This window comes from Haliaeetus leucocephalus, unplaced genomic scaffold (assembly GCF_000737465.1).
Source record: "Haliaeetus leucocephalus isolate CR32 unplaced genomic scaffold, Haliaeetus_leucocephalus-4.0 Scaffold144, whole genome shotgun sequence".
NCBI classification, from domain to species: domain Eukaryota; kingdom Metazoa; phylum Chordata; class Aves; order Accipitriformes; family Accipitridae; genus Haliaeetus; species Haliaeetus leucocephalus.
In genome coordinates this window covers 93,528-112,389 of record NW_010972580.1, presented here as the reverse complement: position 1 = coordinate 112,389, position 18,862 = coordinate 93,528, and the positions used below count along the sequence as shown (strand labels likewise).

The 18,862-nt window shown below is 43.3% G+C and overlaps 1 protein-coding gene across 1 annotated transcript in view; it reads left to right on the top strand.

Annotated features, from left to right (window-relative positions):
* WNT9B (wingless-type MMTV integration site family, member 9B) overlaps positions 1 to 18,273 on the top strand; it is a 40,819-nt gene extending 22,546 nt beyond the window's left edge. Inside the window, exons 4-7 of the mRNA XM_010561428.1 lie at positions 9,088 to 9,151; positions 10,544 to 10,800; positions 16,628 to 16,893; positions 17,787 to 18,273. Of these exons, the coding sequence (XP_010559730.1) occupies positions 9,088 to 9,151; positions 10,544 to 10,800; positions 16,628 to 16,893; positions 17,787 to 18,263 (1,064 nt within the window). The 3' untranslated portion in view covers positions 18,264 to 18,273. The remainder of the gene's footprint in view (positions 1 to 9,087; positions 9,152 to 10,543; positions 10,801 to 16,627; positions 16,894 to 17,786) is intronic.
* Positions 18,274 to 18,862: the final 589 nt, after the last annotated feature.

Sequence of the window (18,862 nt, the reverse complement as noted above, 5' to 3'; positions counted from 1 at the left end):
GCACCTGCAGCGCCGGGCGCAGCCCGCAGCCGCCGGGCAGGCCTGGCACGACGGGGACGGCCCGCTGCGCTGCGGGCCGGCGGGTCCTGCTGGGGGAGAGGGGTGGGAAAAGGGGCGAGGGTGCCGGGTGTCGGCAGGACCCCCCCGCTGTGCTCGCCGGCAGCCCCGGGGGAAGGGGACGATGGAAAGATCAACGTGTGCAGGAGGGGGACGGAGAAACGGGGTGGAAGATGCTATTAGCTGGGTGCAATAGGGAGGAAAACTGGCTTGCTTCTACTTTTCTTCTGTTCCTTGAACTATGCTCCGTTTCTGTTCAGGATGTGAATTAGCCCCGGTTAGTTGCTGGCTTTGATACCTCTCTTGAGGCTGCTTCTCTGGAGGGAAGAAGGTGGGAGAGGGGGGCTGGCAGAGGGACCCAGGGCTCAGCAGAAAGGTGTGGGTGACATCTGGGTGCTGCAGGGCTCCATCGGGCAGCAGGGGCTTACAGCCAGCCCAGGGACAGAAGGTGGGCTTGGGCACAGAGAGACAGAGCTGATGCTTCAGCCTGGGATACTGTGCGGGATATTGGGCACAATTGTCCCTGGGTGCAATATTGTGTACTGGGATATTGGGCACGATTGTCCCTGGGTGCGTGTCCTCCCTGCACATATCAGTTTGCTTGGGTTAAAGGCAAAGATGGGTTTTTAACAGGTTGGGTCAATGCAGAATTTTCTGTGAAGAAGCACTTTGGGTTTCTTTTGTTTTCTGAGTAAGCTGCTTCTCAGGCAGGTTTTTCAGACTCTCTTACAGTAACCAGAGCTGTTAGTGCATATAAGTGAGTGTAGAACAGACACAAACCTTAATACAGACACTGCTGTGAGTGATCGTAATACTCAGGACAGATCTGTGCTGACTTATACTCATGGATGGTCTTGGTATTTCTCTGCTGATCCTCCCATCACATGCCAGACACTTCTTCCTACATTTGCTTGCAAGTGTCTGCTGGCTTGGCACTACTTACTTGAGACAATGACTGGTATTTCATTTCTGCTGCAAAGCTTCCTTAAAACAGCTGGATTTTAAGTTTATTAATTGTATCATTTAGCCTAACTCATGTCTAAGCAGCTGCTGACAGGGGAGGACTCTACCTTGCTTGGTCATTCATGGCGTGTGTATGTCCATGCTTTATAAAGGAGTTGGGTTGCAGTGGGTGTTTGGCTTTCCAGTTACAGGGGTATGTGCACATGACCATAATCAGGGGAAGTGAATGTATTTGTGCTCCCCTTTCAGATAAATAACACAAAGCAGCTACTGACTATTGCACAAGCTGGACTCTGTTAAAGCAACTTGAATGATTCTTCATTTTGTGACAATGATCTGTTTGGTATAAGCTGCTTTCTGGGCATACGAAATCTGGGTGTGCTGCCTCTTGACAATGCATAGCTTAGGATCTGAGGCTGTAGTTTCACTTTTTCCTTGAGGGGTTTGACACAGGTGTGTCCTGCATATTCTCACCTCTTCATTTAAAAATCACAAGAAGGAGTAGAAGAAGTAAACTAAAGTCTAAGAACTCAGTGAGTGTTTGGTGGTGATTAATAATGCAGTACATGGGTGCTTTCAAATACAAATTGGAGTCGATAGACTAGAGAGGAACTTGAATATTTTCAAGTCCTGATGTGAATGCCTGATATGGCTCAGTCTGGGAGAAAAGCAATCTCACATCCAAATTACTACTGAATTGGAGGGGACCTTGGACCCTGGTTCAGCAGTCTGTCTCTGTTTTGCCAAATAGGAGATACTTAGGCACATGAGCCAGATCTTTGCTTTCCAAACATTTAATTGAGAAAACATGCAAAGATGTAATAAAAAGAGAAGGAGGTTTTCGGGTGGCTATCTGCAGAGAGGACCTGAGCCCTTTCTGTTGTGTGCAGTGGATTTGACAAAGGTGAAGTTTTGCTGGTTGACAGTGGTGAAGAAAATGCCAAGTTTCATTCTATCAGGACAAAGGTAAGGCAAAAAGGGTACAAGGTGGTCCAGCAAAAATGGTCCAAGGGCCCGGTAAAGATGAAGATCACCTATAAATATACAGAATGAAGTCTTGCCAGAGAAAACACAGCCTTACAATGGAGAAATAGTGGCAACTGTGGGCAGATCTCAGAAGACCACATTCCCAGTATCTGGTGTTGTTTGGCTATCTAGTGTCAGTGCACTGGCTATGCTTGAACAGACCTTGAACTGCCAGTGCTGGGTCCACAGTGGTGTGAATTAAAGTCTACTTTAAGAAAGGCCAAGAAGGTAAGCTCTGCCTGAAATGTCATCTAGCTGTTCAGGTTATGTTGGGCTTGCCTGGCTCATTAGATGCAGGAATCCAGGAGCGGCCGTCTCGCCTGTATACAGTGTACACCTCTTAATGTCCTTCGTGCTTGTTTTGTTTCCACCTTTGCTTCAATCCTCCCCCATGTGCAGCCTCCTGTAAGGTATTCCCTCCTTGTCTTAGCCATGCTTTTTCTTTCAGCAGGTACAACTCCTTGGGTGGTGGGAGTCTCTCTAGACCTCACTAAAAGCTCTCAGCCTCCTGTTGCCTTCTTAGGGGCTATGTTTCACAAAGTGAAAAGTAGTTTAGGATGTGCTGGGGGGCAAAGAGCTCCTCACAGAGCCTAAGAGTCTCTTCCTAGAATTAGGTCAGGGCAGAATTCAGAAAAGACCCACCTCAGGTAGGATGTTGTTGGGTAGGCAGAAGCAACAAACTTGCTTAAAGTCTTCTCCTGGGGAGACCTCCACGGAGCAGGCTGCAACATGTCTCATTCGTGGGCCAGTTTGGCCTGCGCTCTGTGGGCAGCCAGGTCTGCTAGAGTGTTTCTTTATAACTTGTCCTGAAATACCTGTGGTAGGTACAGAGGCGCCAGGATTCCTGGAATTTCACATGATGTGCTGTCTTGATTCACAGCTCCTCTTAATTCAGCCTACCTGTGTCCCCTGTATTTACTGCTAATTCTGCTCCCATCAAAGTTAGTGGCACAACTGTTGCTCATTTTATGATGGAAGAATTTTTTTGGGGCCCTTAGAGAGTAAAAACAACATGTGACTTGCAGGTCTGTTGAAGCTTGGGCTTGCATAGTTTTGAAAATAGCATAATATGTTGAATGACATCTTAATGTAAATATGAGTACCTTCAAAAATGCTGTCTTCACCTGCCCTGTATCTTTCTAGAGATGTTGAGTAAGCTTTAGTTTTTGTCCAGCTAGCCCAGTTACCTACATTCCTATGTTTTCTTTGGTAACTGTTTGTTACTGCAGCATTTCCCTGATAAATCTGGTGGACCACAGCTACTACAAATAGGGACTCTGCTGTCCAGTTCTGAGTGCTGCTGGAAAGATTTCTGAAGATGTTTCTCTTCCTGTTGAGCTGATAAATTAAATGCTCATATTACTTACAGGCTGCATAATGATTCCTCTAAGTACAGTATATCAGAAGGGTTTGTTACAGCATCTTTTTTTTGCACTGACAGTCACACAGAACACTGGGATATTTAAAAAGAGTATATTAGCAGAAAGAGAGCAGAAATGAAGAGAGAAGGCAACTTTCAGCTGAGACTTGAAAAGATGGAGTCTGTAGATGGAGTCTGTAGCGATTGCCACAGCAGAGATGATGTGGGACTACAGATGCATTGAATAGGTAAGGGCTTTTCACGGATGCTTTTTGCTTATCTTCAGTTCCCAGATTCTCTTTTCTCACCATCTCAGGGTATCATATTTTCTAAAAAAATCATCCCACTGGGTGTTGAGTGTTTCATGTAGGGAACGCACCAGGGAATGTGGCCAGTCCAGAGTTAGACTGAAAATCTGATCTCCCGTGTAATGATTGACTGGACTGCTGGCCTGGGTTGGATGGGCAGCAGCAGGGAGTGCACTGCCCCTGAAATCAAGAGCTACGTGGAGATATTTCATGTGACTGAGCTGAGAGGTAGAAGGATTTAAACCAAGTATGTCCAGAGCATGAGAGCCCAGAGCAGATAAGGATGAAGAACCCAGTGCAGTTAGAGCAACCCAAGTCAACTGGTGCGCAGGCACTAACTGCAACAGTTCCCAGCTAAATCCTCACACCAGGTTACACATACCTCTCATCCCAAATAAGAATTTCATATGCTGTTCTCTGTGCAGTTTCAGGAGAATTCTTTTTAAAAACCAAGTCTGTATCTGGACACATCACCTGCTGCTGTTCCCAAAAAGGGTTTGCAGCAAGCAGAAAAGCCCGTTTCAAAGGATTCCAACTCATAACCTCATGTAAACCTCACCTGAGTTTTTAATTCAAGCTCTTTTTCTTTGTGAAGAGCAGAAAGCTAGACAGAAAACCTGGAGGATAGCAGACATAAAGACACCTGCCAGAGGGTCTGAAATGACAACTCTGATGGAGAAAAGTGAAAAACCTTTGAGATCAATAGTTTATCCCGAGATGCTGCTTTGGGGATTTCTGCCAGCTTCTCTGTAGACAGCGGGTGGTACAGACCATGGGAGACCATCCCATTTAGTCAAGACAGTACAACACTGCTGCTGGACATCCATTTGTCCAGGGACAAATATTGAGGATTAAATAGTATTGCTTCTGAAAGGATTAAAACTCTATTCCACTGAGCTGCCAGGGAGAGAGGAGAGCTGTGGACCTGTTGTGCACTGTAGTGGCCTTGATTTGATCTGTCATTGTCCCATATTCTCTTAGCCTTTCCTGAATGCTTGTTGCAGCTATCTGTGGGGTGTAGATATTTCTGTGGAACATGAAAGGCCCGTGAAATCAGATATAGAGTACTGTTGTGGCTCCCTTTGATTTTTCTTCTTACTTGGGAGAGGTAGAAAAGGCATATTTTTAGGGGTTTTTAAGACCTTTCAGATCCAGAGGACATTGGGCATTGCACAGGAACAGGCACTCATTAAAAGTCTCTTAAGCAGCTGGAATGTGGCTGGAAGGAGATTAAAGGAAATAGATGAATTTAGCAAAGTGCTTAGACAGAAAAGTAGAGAGAAATAAAAGTTTGAGATCCTTATTGTTCTTTCAGATTGCTAGCAGGTGTGCATTAATTCAAAGAGTTTACTTTTTTTGCCATATGATCTGTAGATAATAAACCCTAAATCATCTAAAACCAACGTGCAGTTTGCCTAACTGCAAATATCTGCATATTTTATATTTAATCTTGTAAGAATGTTCTCATACTGTGATCTTGATCTGATTCTATGTTAGTTTTACCCTAATAAAACACAGTTTTAGTCAGAGCCTGCAAGCCTCTACTCATATGGGTAATCTCAGCTGTGTCTGTTATGACTCTGAGAGTGGCTTCCGCTCCTAGCTGTGCCACCGGTCAACTGCATGACCTTGGGCAACTCCTTTAATTTCTCTGCCTACTTACCTAAACTGGAAGTTACGTGAGACACTAGTTTTGAGAGTTGTGTCTGTGCACAGATCTTATGCAATGAATCCCAATCTCTGTAGGAGCCTCCACACAGCAGTATAATTTTTTCATGCTGACATTCACATGTCTTAGGTAATGAGTGTGACAGTTTGCACGAGGGAGACTTTCTCATAAAGGTATATTCCAGGTAGCTTTAGTCACATGTCTTAGATTAACCAATTTACTGCTTATTTTGTGTACTCCTTATTGCATTATTTCCATCTGGTTATTTCTGTGCTCCATTTCTAGAGGAAAACCAAGTTACTTTGTGCGTTGCAACTTTAGAAATTCACAAATAAAATAAAAAAAAAAGTGTTAAGTAAGTTTGCCTGTGCAACCAGCTGTTTGTGTAGGATGCTGTATTACCTCTGTCAGAATGTAAAGTATTGCTGGATCCAATTTTAGAAAGTGTTTTTCCCGTGAAGCTTTTGCTTTGCATAGTGTAAAAGACGAATTAGACTTGGTATCTTTGCTCTGTGTGTGGTCCCAGGCTGTATTTGCTGTGCACTATTGAGATGGCTCTGAATATGGAATAAAATTCTTCAAAGGTTGTTTTTATGTTGCCTGTCATTATCCTATTTGAGTTTTCCACAAATATTAACATCCAACATCCTTCAGGGTCTGGAGAATGGCAATACCACCTTTTCCCAAATCTCACTGGCCACTGGTGGGTCGTAGGACATCCTTGAGATAATCCCTGTCCAGGATGGTAGGAACAGCTGTCCTGGGTCAGACCAAAGGTTCATGTAGCTTCACAAACTGGTTTCAACACTGGGTAATAATAAACACGAAGGCAGAAGCATAAAAAGGAATAGGATAGCAGATAGTGATGTTTTCTCAAAATACTATCCAGCTTCTGATAGTCTGCACCTCAAGAATTTCCTGTGTCAAAGTATCTTTGTGTTTAATGGACCCTTATAAATTTTTCTTCCATGTTTTTGTATGAATGCATGTATACTTTAGCATCCCTAGCGTCCTGCATTAAGAAGGGCTGCAAGTTTAACTACAGCCCCTGTACCCCATTTCATTTATTTTTAGTCTATCGATTAATAAGTTAATATAATTCCCCTGGTCCTTGTATATTAGAGGTAGGAATAATCTTTCTTTACTCACTTGCAGGTCACTCATGATTTTACAACTCTGTGTTCTCCCAGTATTCCCTTTTCTCCTAGTGGAAATTGTAGAAGTTATCCAGTCTATCTATTTGTCTTCATACACAAGCTATTTTGGAAATCTGTCAACTTTACAAGTCCAAGTAGACTGTAGCATCTGGCTTATCCTTAGGCTTTCTGTTCAATGACTCCTTCAAAGTAGGTTTATGAGGCATGACTTCTTTCTACAGAAGCTGTGTTGACTCTTCTCCACTGTTCTGTATTAACCTTTGCCCACTAACGCTACTCTGTTCTTAGAGTTTCTAACAACTTGCCTGGTACAGTTCTTCCCTGTGCTTAGACCATCACACCTCTTCTAAATGTTGAACATCCATTTGCCACCTTTTCTCGCTTTTACCCTCATGCAGTTTTAAGCCGTACCTTTTGCACCACGTTTTCCTTCCTGAGTCAGCACTCTGATGTGAATACTTTGACATCCAGTGAGCTACAGAAGAGCACACAGCCTTTCCAGTTGCTACATGAGGAAATGGATCAAAGGCCCTGACAAACTTGGGGGAGCTCAATAGCCCTTAGTTAAATTTTGTCTGCTTAAGGTCTGAATTTCTGAATTTAGCTTTCATTCTTTGGGTCTTGCTTAGCTGTTTACCACTAGACTAAAGCACTGTCTACTCTATCTTCTCCCCATGAGAAGGGATTCATGGATTTTAAGCCAATATCCTAGCCCCTTGCGATGAGCACGTATAATGACAAGAACAAAAAGCGAGCAGTTATCATTCCAGTTCTCTCTTGTATTCCCAGTTGAGGTTGTACTATTGGAATCCTTTGGAAATGGACCCACCAAGCCTCTACACTACAGCTCCTGCTGCTTCTGAAGCCCCTGTGAAAAGGAAGGACTGAGAGTTGATCACAACTTTCATAGGAAGGAGATGACTAGTCTAAAGAGTCAGTGAAGCTACTATTGCTGTCTCAAAAATATCTGACAAGGGATGAATGCTGGTTTAGCTGGGATGGAGGACACTAAAATGAGGATGGAGACTGGCAGGAGGGGAGTTCTTTTGTTCTGAGAAGGGATTTTTGGGAGTTAGAATGCTTGGCATGGGTGGTAGTTCTGTTGGTACGTGGACAATCAGTAGCTTGGTATACAGGAGTTTAGTAAAATTGCATATGTGGCTTTCAAGCAGTAAGCAATTTCAGTGTTGTTACATGAGGCTCTTAAACTCTTCTTTCCAGTGTCAGTTCCCTTTTTCTTATTTCTTCTCTCTGTGCTGTGAACTTCAGAAACTTTGCTGCATGGGAGCATAGATACTGCATGGCAAATGGAGAATAACCACGTCTCACATTTAACTTGTTGACAAGTGCACTTTCCTGGGATGTGAGCGCTGGAACCACACTACCAAGCGAAGTCCAGGTCTCTGACTTTCTGGGTGAGAGGTGCTGTTCCCCCAAATGATGTAATAGCAACACCTCTTCCTGAGCCCAGCATTGTTCCAGTGAGTTAGGTACAGTTTGAACGTCCCTAAGAAGTCAGACTTTAGTTGACATCTGAGCCTCTCCCTGCCCATGCTGGAGTTGGTATATTTTGATCTTCAGAGCTTGTGCAGAGCATATGCTTACGCACCCAGGGAAATATAACTCCAATGAACATGTATACCGGTTTGAAGCACCACAGTATGTCAGGCAAAGCGGTTAAGCTTGCTCATCATGTTTTGGTCTCACTCACTTGGGTCAATCTTGTGTCCCTCACCACAGATCCTCCAGCTCAGGACTGCCATGTCCCCTTGTGCACCAGGTGTTGCTGCCCTCTCTGTGCAGTGTTTGGTGTGAGACAGGGCTTTGAACTGTGCAGTCTGAATTGCTCTCTGAAGCTCATCAAGCTGTGTTAATTCCAGTTTCTTGGGCTGAACCTGGCCCCCCTTATCTGTTTCCAGTATTGCCTGTTTATTTCTTGGCTCTCACTGGAACATCTTGTGTTTCTGTCCCCCAGTTCAGCAGTGACAATGGGATTAAGAGATTCTTCCCACCCATTCAGTTTCTAAAGTCTAATATTTGCTGTTTGATTCAAATGATTCCTTGGTTCTTGGTTAGTTTGCAGGTCTATGGATGATTTCCATGTGTTAGTTAACTGCACTTGTTCCTAATTACGTATGTATGAGTGCATCTGGAGGTTGTAGGCTACTGTGAGAATGAAAGCCGAAATGCTGTGGGGTTAGGTCAGCTGAATTGTGCTATAACTCCCATGCCTGGATAGACTGGATTGACTACAGAGAGATCTAGATATCTAGCTCAGAAATAGATGTCTATAAAGTATGCGGAGGACTAAAATCACTGCAGTGCTTGACTTGCATCCTTCATAAAGAAGCTTACATCCCTGATAAGAGCATGGTCTTACTTGAACAGTTGAGTGTTAGAAACGTCTGTCTTTTGTGGAACCAGGTAAGTTTTCATTTTGGTCATGTCCATCGGTTAAAATTCTTTATTTGTGAACTGGAGTGTGGTAGACAACATGGACGCTTGTCACGTTCACTGGCACAGACTTTCCTCTCCTTTCTCTGCTAGCACAGACTGGCATTTGCTGTGCCAAAACATACACCTGGAAACATGACCAGGCAGACCTGGTCAGGTAACTTAGCTGTGAAAGAGCCACGCTTTTACAAGGAACCTGATAATGGTGCAGAAGTGAAGAATCCCACTTCCTACCCTGCTGTGGGGAATTGCTTGTTTGGCATTGTACCAACTTACTAACTAATGTCCATCTCCATCTGATTTGGTTTGCTCAAGCACTGAATTATGCAGGGAAGATGATAGTCGCTGCACTGCTGGTGGGGGTGCCAGCAGCCAGATAGTCTTTGCAGACATACTTCAGAGATTGCTCCTGATTGCATCCCTCCCTAGCCAGCTTTGCTTGTCTGACTCCCACACTCACTTCGTGGAGCAGCATAACCCAGTTTGCCTTACTGGGGGAGAGGAACAAGAACCAGCTGGCTCATCTGTTTGTCCATGTTGAACTACCTGTGGACTTGCAAAGAAAACAATGGGGTTTGAGGGAGGGGAGGTGTAGTCTGCAAATGTTAATGTTGGGGCTGAGATGTGTCCCAAAGTAAAGGTTCTAGGACATTTCCATTTACCTGTCTGGTTTTGGTATTTTTTCGGCGTGGGGGGGTTGAGGTACTCTGTGATTGTTACCTGTTTGGTAATCAGGAGAGGCACTCCTGATCAGTGTTGTGCAAATGCATGACTGTTCCCAGTTTCTTTGTAGCCCTCAAATCTTGCATCAAAGTAAAATAATTCCTCTGTGTTTTCAAGCACCTTAAAGATACTAAGGGAGATTAATTTTGTGAGAAAAGTACTGTCTTGCCATGAAAAGTGAAACCATTTGTCTCAAAAATTTGTGACATTTTTCAGCTGAATTACATATAAACACACATAAGTGCATTGCTTTTGCATTTGCAATACATTTTTAGTTGACCTTTCATTTATTTTTTCAGCAAGAAAATGTCTTCTGGTAAAAGTCGTGCTTGCTCTAGAAAGGCAGTCATTGATAATGTCTCCCTATTGGTCTTTCCTAGCCAGGTCTAGTGGCATGGTACCAGTGCACACAAAACCCTCAAGGATGTGATTAATGCTTTATGAGTTAGCACAGAGCTGTGACATACAGTGACCTGCAGTACCAGAGTAGCACAAATCTCTGTACGTGACAGTGAATATACTGTGAAGGAAACAAAACTGCAGGGGTGTAAACTTGTCCTCTTCATGGAGTCAGGAGAACTTCCCACCCGAGGTTGCTGGCGGCAGCACACATGTTTCTTCTTTCTCCGCACAGTGTTAGTCTGCTACTTGGCCTTGGTGTGTGGTGGAAATGGGATACTAGATCTAATCAATCTGTTTTGATTAACCTTCTGAGCTGGTAAAGTACCCTGACCAGCAGCTTTCTGAATATCCTCCCCTCCGATCACCTTTTCTCTTCCATGACTGCCGTCTTCCATAACTCACTGCTTTTTCTGTTTCCTTTCAGCCTGACGGGGAAAGAAGCTCTGACCCACTTCCCATCCCTGGGACCCTCCACAAACTCTGCCCAGGGGAAGGTCCACGTGAAACAGTGTGACTTGCTGAAGCTGTCCCGCAAGCAGAAGAGGCTGTGCCGGAGGGAGCCTGGCTTGGCAGAGACCTTGCGGGATGCCATCCGGCTTGGGATCATGGAGTGCCAGTACCAGTTTCGCAGCGAGCGCTGGAACTGCAGCCTGGAGGGACGGACCAGCCTGCTGAAGCGAGGTACAAGGTAGTCTTTTGTTTGCAGTATAAAATCTCACTTGGTGCTCCAGCCCCTAGAATATGCATCTCAAATTAAGCGAAGTGGGACAGTAACCAGGGAATGCAGAGATCATCTGTTTTGCCTAGGAATGGGAGCTGTGCAATTTGGGCCCTTTTGCCACAAAATATGCCTTATCCTCATCTTTCCTGTGCGGTTTGTCACGGATTGGAAAGTAGAAGGAAGTTTACACCCTTGGCTTGTGGATTTTTGTCTGAGACCAGAGTTGCCTAGACCGACCATCTTCCTTGGCTGGCAATCAGGGATGATATTGTGAAAAATAAGGGTTAGTGCTTTACGTCAAGGGACATTTTAAGAAAACACTTTTTAGCTCTTTGGATATTTTCATATGTAAATCTCTGCTGTTCTCAGATACAGAATTTAATCCTAATTTACTGTTTGAAAAAGCTATTTATTAGCATTAGGGCATTTCAGTGCATGTTGACAAATATCTCCTGAGACTCTTTCACATATATTTGGAGTTTCTGCAGAGAGCACAGAAGAGCCATTGGCTTCTGTTTCACAAAATGCTTTAGAGGAAGAAAATGTCCTGTGAGTTCTGTATTTGAGGTAGGAAGGAGCATTATAAATCCTTCAAATTATAAGAACTTGAGAAAAATAGAATGAAGACAGACCCTGAAACTATTTTTTAATAAAAGTTCCCAGAGCATGCATATATACTTTGCTAAACCTGTCTTGGTCCAAACAATGCCTGACCATCTGTTACTGAGTTTCAGCCCTTTGATAACGTTTAGTAGCATTTACTAAGTTTCAGTCTTCAGTATTACTAAGTTTCAGTCCTTTGATAATGTTTAGTAACTTAATGTTTTAAAAAAAGAGGCTTGAATAAGCCAATATTAACTTTGATGAAATCAAATTGTTAATTTCAATTAGCATTGGAATTGAACCTTTTTAACATTTCCATTTAAGATCATCAAATTTTATTAAAGTAAATATTAAGTTAATGTTTTAATAAACCAGCACATACAAGATCAGATCTACTTCATTGCAAGGCTCTATTGTGAATTTTTTAGCACACTGTGGAAGAAGATGTTCATGATCATTTTGAGTGACTTTCTGACATCTGTACCTTCATCAACCTCAAAGAACTTGAAAATGACAATTGAATAATCCTCATCTTCAAATAGCTGGAAAACATCTAATTATCTCGTGGTGGCATGCCTCAACATTTCCATGGACTCCTGACTGACAAAATAAAATATCACCTGTAATTTAAAACCTGTTTTGGCAGATGAGGATAAGTGTTTGAAAACTTTTATTACACAATCTTAAGGATCAAATGATGATTTAATACAGAAAAGTATGCTATATACATCTCCTATAAGAGAGGACAGTTGGCTGGAAGCAATTATTAGTTCTCATTTTCCTTTAACTTGCAAATAGGTTCGTTTCTTTCACAAAGAACACAAACACTTTCAGCTGCCACTTTTGATCTGTTTCTCACATATTCGTACTGCTGTTCTGTTGCTGCCTTGGAAATTGTTGGTCAGACAATGGACTATGCTCATTTCACCCAAGTAGTGATGAAGAGTTTTAGAAATTATTAAATCATTTGATATCGCCATGTTCCTAGAGAAACTGTAAAGAAAACCACACTTTTTTAACAGTCTGTAATGGTCTTATGAGTGAAAGAAGGGAAAAGAGATCATGTCCCATTAAGGGGGTTCATTTTTGTAATAGGTGAAAAGCCACACTTAATTTGCAGTGACAAATTAAAAAGCTGCTGTGACTGATTTGGATCACAGATGCTTTTCCTGCTTCTAGAAACACCACCATCTTTTTTCCTCTATTTACATACTTTTAGTAAATAAAACAAAAAATGCCAAGGGCTTTCTGGATTTTGAAATGCCAGATTTATTTTCACAATCAGCACCTTTTGTTGTTTTACACTGGCACTCCTTTGGGTACAACTGGGAAACTCCTTTTGCATAACCTACAATCCTTCCAAGACTATTGCAGTCACTTACGACAGTTATTACTCTGCACTGATCCATGCAAAATCCTTCTGCATTCCTTCCCCACTTCTTTAAAAATCCATGGAAATAGTTAGATTTGAAATGATTCTGGAGAGACATTTCAAGCCATCTTGTTCCCCGGTGGCTGCTGGTGTCTTTATAAGACGTTTGTAAAGCAATGATGATCTTTTGGTTTCCAAGGTGTGCCATAAAGGCAGTCAACTGCTGCTGAAGGTCAGGTAAGCAGTATTTCATCTCAAACAACATGGTGATTTGGGGAAAATAAATACTTTTAGCAAAGACAGCGCAGATACAGCCACTCAGAAAAATCCTTCTCGAGAAACAAGCACGCTACAATCCTTCCATCCATTAATCCATTTCTTTGTTTCATGTTGGTTACATTCTTTGACCTTCAAGCACTGGTTTCATTGATGTCATGAGGAATCTAGGAATGCTACAAGCACAGGAGCGGTGGCTCAGAGATGTAGAATTTCCATCACTGGAGATTTTGAGAACTCAGTTGGGCAAAGCCCGGAGCAACTTTATCTGGCATTGGAGTTAGCCCTGCTTTGAGCAGGAGGTTGTACTAAAGACCTTGAGAAGTCCTTCCATCCTAAATCTTTCTACCATTCTATACCTTTCTGGTCTGCTCTTTTTTGTTTGTTTGTGTTTTTTTGTTTGTTTTGTTTTGTTTTTCCCAGAGAAAGATCTCTTCCACTTGCTCTGAAATGCTCAAAATATCTTTACTGTAGCATTGAAAAATCTTTGACCTTGAGCATCTTTCCTTTGGCAGAATCACCACATGGCTAAACTCCTCCTATTATAGTTTTCCTTGTGGTCTAGAGCACACCACACCACAGAACAGTGTCTTGCCATTGCAGCAAACATCGTTCTGTATTTATAGGCTGCTGAGCTAAGAAATAATTCCAGAGAGCTCAGGGGAAGACCTGGACGTGTGCAAGGTCCTACAAGAGGGAACTGGCTTACTTCAACATCTTGAAATTCAACTCTGTGCTGGATGTTTGCAACCGAACTGCCCAGCAAAGACATCTGCATTTAGATGTTCCCCCTTGCACCGAGTGTTTAAGATTTCATTTAGTCACTAGCAACACAGTCAATGGGGTCAGGAGAGTGACTCATCCCTAAAACAGATCCTGACAGCCTCGGCATTGGCTCCAGGCTCCACTGGCTGTGGTGACAAGAGCTCCACTGACGTAGTGGAAGGATAGATACCCAGGACACATGGAGAAACCTCTATTTAGATCTTCTCAAATCATGCTCGTTGGAGCTGATTGCTGCTCATTTGTGCTATGTCCTACTGAAATTCCAGCTTCAATAGCTGCTTTGTTACTCATTGTTATTCCACAAGGGCTGAAGGACCATTCAGTTTTTCCTTTACCCATGTGATTTGTGAATTAAACAATTAAATGGTGATCAATCCCTTATGACAAAGTAGAAGGAATCATCTTAGACTTTTCAGACAAGCATTTGGCAGTCTGGTGACATTGAACCTTTGCCATAAAAGGAGGTGGGAGGCGGGGAGAAGAAGGAGTTGATTTGAAAGTACTCTCGTTATCTTCAGTTACTGCTGTCTGCAGTGGCCTGACCACAAGCAATGGTCTCTGATTTCAAGTGGGTTGAAATCTGGCCAGCACTTACGTGGAGTGCCACAGAAGAAACCAAACCATCACTGGTCAGAAATAGAAGGAGCAGTGTGGTATTCCACAAAGTCAGATTTAGCAGGGTGTGTGGAGCTGACTGGTACTACTAGCTTTATATGGTATGGGAAAGTGTTTCTAAAATGCTCTCCTCTTTTCTGGTATCAGTATGTCAGATAGGATATTGGGAATCTGATAAACATTTGGAGATCAGCTTCTGGAATTATTTTTCACATCTAGGATCTCAAATGTATCTTACCCTCTCTTAGCTCCTTCTTTTGGGTTAGCCACTGTTTGAAAATGTGTGAGCATCATGTTGCTGTCCATAATCTGTATTGACTGTGTCCCATACCAGCTTTTCCAAAACATTTGATGGATTTGGTGACATTTTTTCATTATTCTTCTAGTCCCTTGAGAGATTTTATAGAGCATCATCAACCAGAGCGCTTAGTTGCAAGTTACTTGTCCCAGTGATATAGCAACTAAAACGATGAGGTAGGAAACAGTCTGTTGATTGATCTCATTGACCATCTCCACATTTTCTTGACTCTCTCATCCATGCCCATACTGTTGCTAGATCTTTCATCTAAAATTCTGGAATTCCAAAGAGCTCCTATGAAATTTGTATTGAAGTTGCTAACACAGCCTTTCCATTATGGTCATGATTAGTCGATTTTTCATGCTTCTTACTGATAGCTATCAGAAGAACTCTTTGTCCTGTTATCTGGTCAGATTTATGGTGACCTCACTCGGATCTCAGCAGTCAGTGGTCTGATCTATTATTACAGCTGGATGGGAATTCTTTGAGGGAACAGAATGATGGAAAGATTTGAGGTTGGACTGGATGAATTTAGAGGTGCTTTCCAACCTCTGCTCAAAGCAGGGCTAACTGCAAGACTAGACAGGTCTCTGTTGTTCTCTCCCTCTCCTCCATTTTTGGGGGAAACAGATTTGTTTCCCTCTGATGTAGAAGGAAATTTGGAACTTTCCAATATGGAATATTTGTTTGCTTCAGTGTGTTTTCTTCCATGCAAGTGGTCTATTTTTCATAAACCATAACTTTTCTATTTTGGCCAGTCTTATCCATTCTTGCACTCTGAGCTATTAATCAGTCACCTGTCTTTCTCTTCCTTGCACTATTTCCTAAATTGTGGACTTTTTAAGCAATTTTGCATTAATAGTTTTGTTTTCTGTAAATGAACTCTGAAGGAAATACTAAGATTTTCCCCTGGATTAAATAGGAGAGGAGGTAAGTAATCAAAACAACATGTTTTGGGGTTTAGGTCAAGTTTGTGTCAACCAGGGTTTTCTGGAACTTCTGTGGAGCTCGTATCAACATACCCATTTCTATCTGATCTCATGTCTTCAGACTGAATTTCTATTCAGGCACTGTACTTCCTTTCCTAATTAAAATGTCATGGTGTGTCACGGTTGTGTACCTCAGGGCAAACATAGTCAAGCTGGGAAGCCTGGTTTAGGAAGGAGAATACCTTCAGAAAGCATCACCACAGTCACTGGGAGTAGATAATTTACAGGGAAGTCAGAAAACCCACTCATGTGTGGGAGAGTTGTCCTTGCCCAAGATGTCCTTCAACATGGAACCTTTCCCAGTCAAACTACATGTGATCTTTCCATGTGAAATATTACTACTGTGCCAACACAGTCCCAGTTAAAAACATTTTTTTAAATAACAGGTCAGATTTAAAAAATATTTTTTCAGTCTCTACTAAATCTTTGCTGATTTTAAGCCACGATGTGACTTCAATGACAGTCTCTATTCTCACCTATCAACTCTGTGGTGAAGATGAGGACAAATGGAGTTTCATGACTGTCGCTTTTTGCAGTTGAATATTTTCCCAGGACTGTTTGGCTGTTGCCACCCATCCCTTGATTCATGAGTGATGTCCTGTCTCCATATTGAATCAGTCACAGTCACCAGGTGAGACTGGGGTGTTACTACACCAGTTACTTCAAACACGATATTGAGTTCCTCTGCTAGGAATAGTGTGCAGGTAATGGAAGAATTTTGTCTCTTTGTATTTCTAAGCATTGTGCTTGGTTTTAGTTCACGGCTAGTCAAGAGACCCAGTGAGGTGGATGAACAGCTTATTTTGCCTTTCCTGCTCCTACCCTCTCCTAATCCTTCTCTTGTGCAGGTTTTAAGGAAACTGCCTTCCTCTATGCAGTGTCCTCTGCAGCTCTCACCCACTCCTTGGCCAGAGCGTGTAGTGCTGGGCGTATGGAACGCTGCACCTGCGATGACTCCCCAGACCTGGAGAACCGCAAGGCCTGGCAATGGGGTGTTTGTGGAGACAACCTCAAATATAGCACCAAGTTCCTGAAAAAATTCTTGGGTCAGAAGAGGATTGGCAAAGACCTGCGGGCCAAGGTGGACATCCACAACACCAATGTTGGCATCAAGGTGAGGAGCTGCACTAGAAGGCCTAGAATGAATTTAGGACTTAGTGCAAGTCTTCTAACCCATCCTCAGCCAAGGCTGTTTGTGAGAGGGGTATTCACTGCCCCTATTCACAAACCAGATCTGTTTACCTGTGTGTCATGGACCTTATGGTACTGAGAGCTCCCTGGAAAGTCTCCTCAACTCTGGTGTGAGGAGTTGCATGTTGAGTGGCAGAGTAGCATCCTGTATCCTCTAGTGATATCAGGGGCTGAGTGACAGCAATAGGCAGCGTGGTAACAGCTGTAAAACTCAATGGCTGAATTACTCACAGGTTATGCCATGGCCACGGGTGTTTTGAGAACAGCTAGAGCTTCAGAGCTGGTGGGACATGTGAATTAGATTAAGGGTTGACACTCTTGAGATCAATTATGAGTCTGCTGGTGATTTGCTATGGAACTAGTCATGTTACAAGTTTGGGTCAGGGAGACCATTAGATCAAGCATTTTGGCTTGTATGTTACAGGCTACTGACTTACCATTGTTTTCCATTTACTGAGTCCAATTACTTGTTCAATTAGAGCACTGTCTTCATTTGAATATACCAAAGGGAATCCACCATGCTGGAGATACTCAGATTTATGTTTGACTACTCCTGCTATTTCAAGTAGGCTTTGTAAGAATTTATTCAGTATTCAGCCACTTGTCTTCATTCAGGCTTTCTACTGTCTGGCTCACCAGTCAAATCTCTAGCCATTCCTCTGTTTTGTTTTGGTTTTTAGAGTTTCCTCCATAAAAAGGAATAATACCATTAAAACTAAAGTACTTCCAGGCTGTCTGCAATCTGAGGTGTTGCCTCCACCCAGAACTAGGCTCATGGTCTGGCAGATAATGACTACCACTTCTTTTCCTCATCAGGCTGTGAAAAATGGTCTCAAAACCACATGCAAGTGCCATGGTGTCTCCGGCTCATGTGCTGTCCGGACGTGCTGGAAGCAGCTTTCTCCTTTCCATGAGATTGGACGACTGCTGAAGCTGCGCTACGATGATGCCGTCAAGGTCTTCAGCACCACCAATGATGCTGTGGGACACTCAGAGCTGGCTGGCCCACAGAGACAAAGCCATTCCCCCAAGCACCCTGCTTCACCCCGCTCTACTGACCTGGTGTATGTGGAAGACTCTCCCAGTTTCTGTCGTCCCAGCAAATATTCCCTGGGAACTGCTGGGAGGACCTGCTCTCGGGAAGGCAACTGTGACAGCATGTGCTGTGGACGAGGCTATAACACCCAGAGCCGGCTGGTTACCTTCTCTTGCCACTGCCAGGTGCAGTGGTGTTGCTATGTTGAGTGCCAACAGTGCATGCAGGAAGAGGTGGTCTACAGCTGCAAGCAGTAAAGACAGTGCTAGAGGATCAAGACAAGTCCTAGAGTACAAGGAAGCAGTAGGGAGAGAGAGAGACATGATTCTCTGCTGTGGGGTGAGGGCAAAGGCAAGCAACAAAAATGTCCAGTGCTCCTATTATCTCAATGTTGAGATCCTCTGATCTGGGGAGAGCTCCTGTATGAGGGGTGAAAACCAGAGGTTTTGTCAGGTATCAGATCAGGAAGGAGGGACAGAGAGTGGGGGTAATGTGGGGACAGCAGAAACATTGAAGCCAGTCAAAAATATCTCTCTTGAGCTAAAATTTGTACTCTCGTCTGCAGGAATATCGCCCTCCTCCATCCCTTACTTGCACTTAGGTAAATGCGTTGGGGTGGTGACATTGAAATACTGAGGGCTTCTGCCCTGGTTCCTGGAGAGAAGTGAATTCAGGGACTGGGGAGGCAACTAACCAGAGACTGGATCCTGATGTAGCAGGGACAGCCGTGTTCCTGCACCAAGGCAAAATGACTCTGGCAGCAGGGGATTTTCAGTACTGTTCTCCGGGAACTGGTTGAATCCTTTCTGCTTTGAACTCAAAGACACACTATTGAGCAGTCTCATCTTAATGCAAG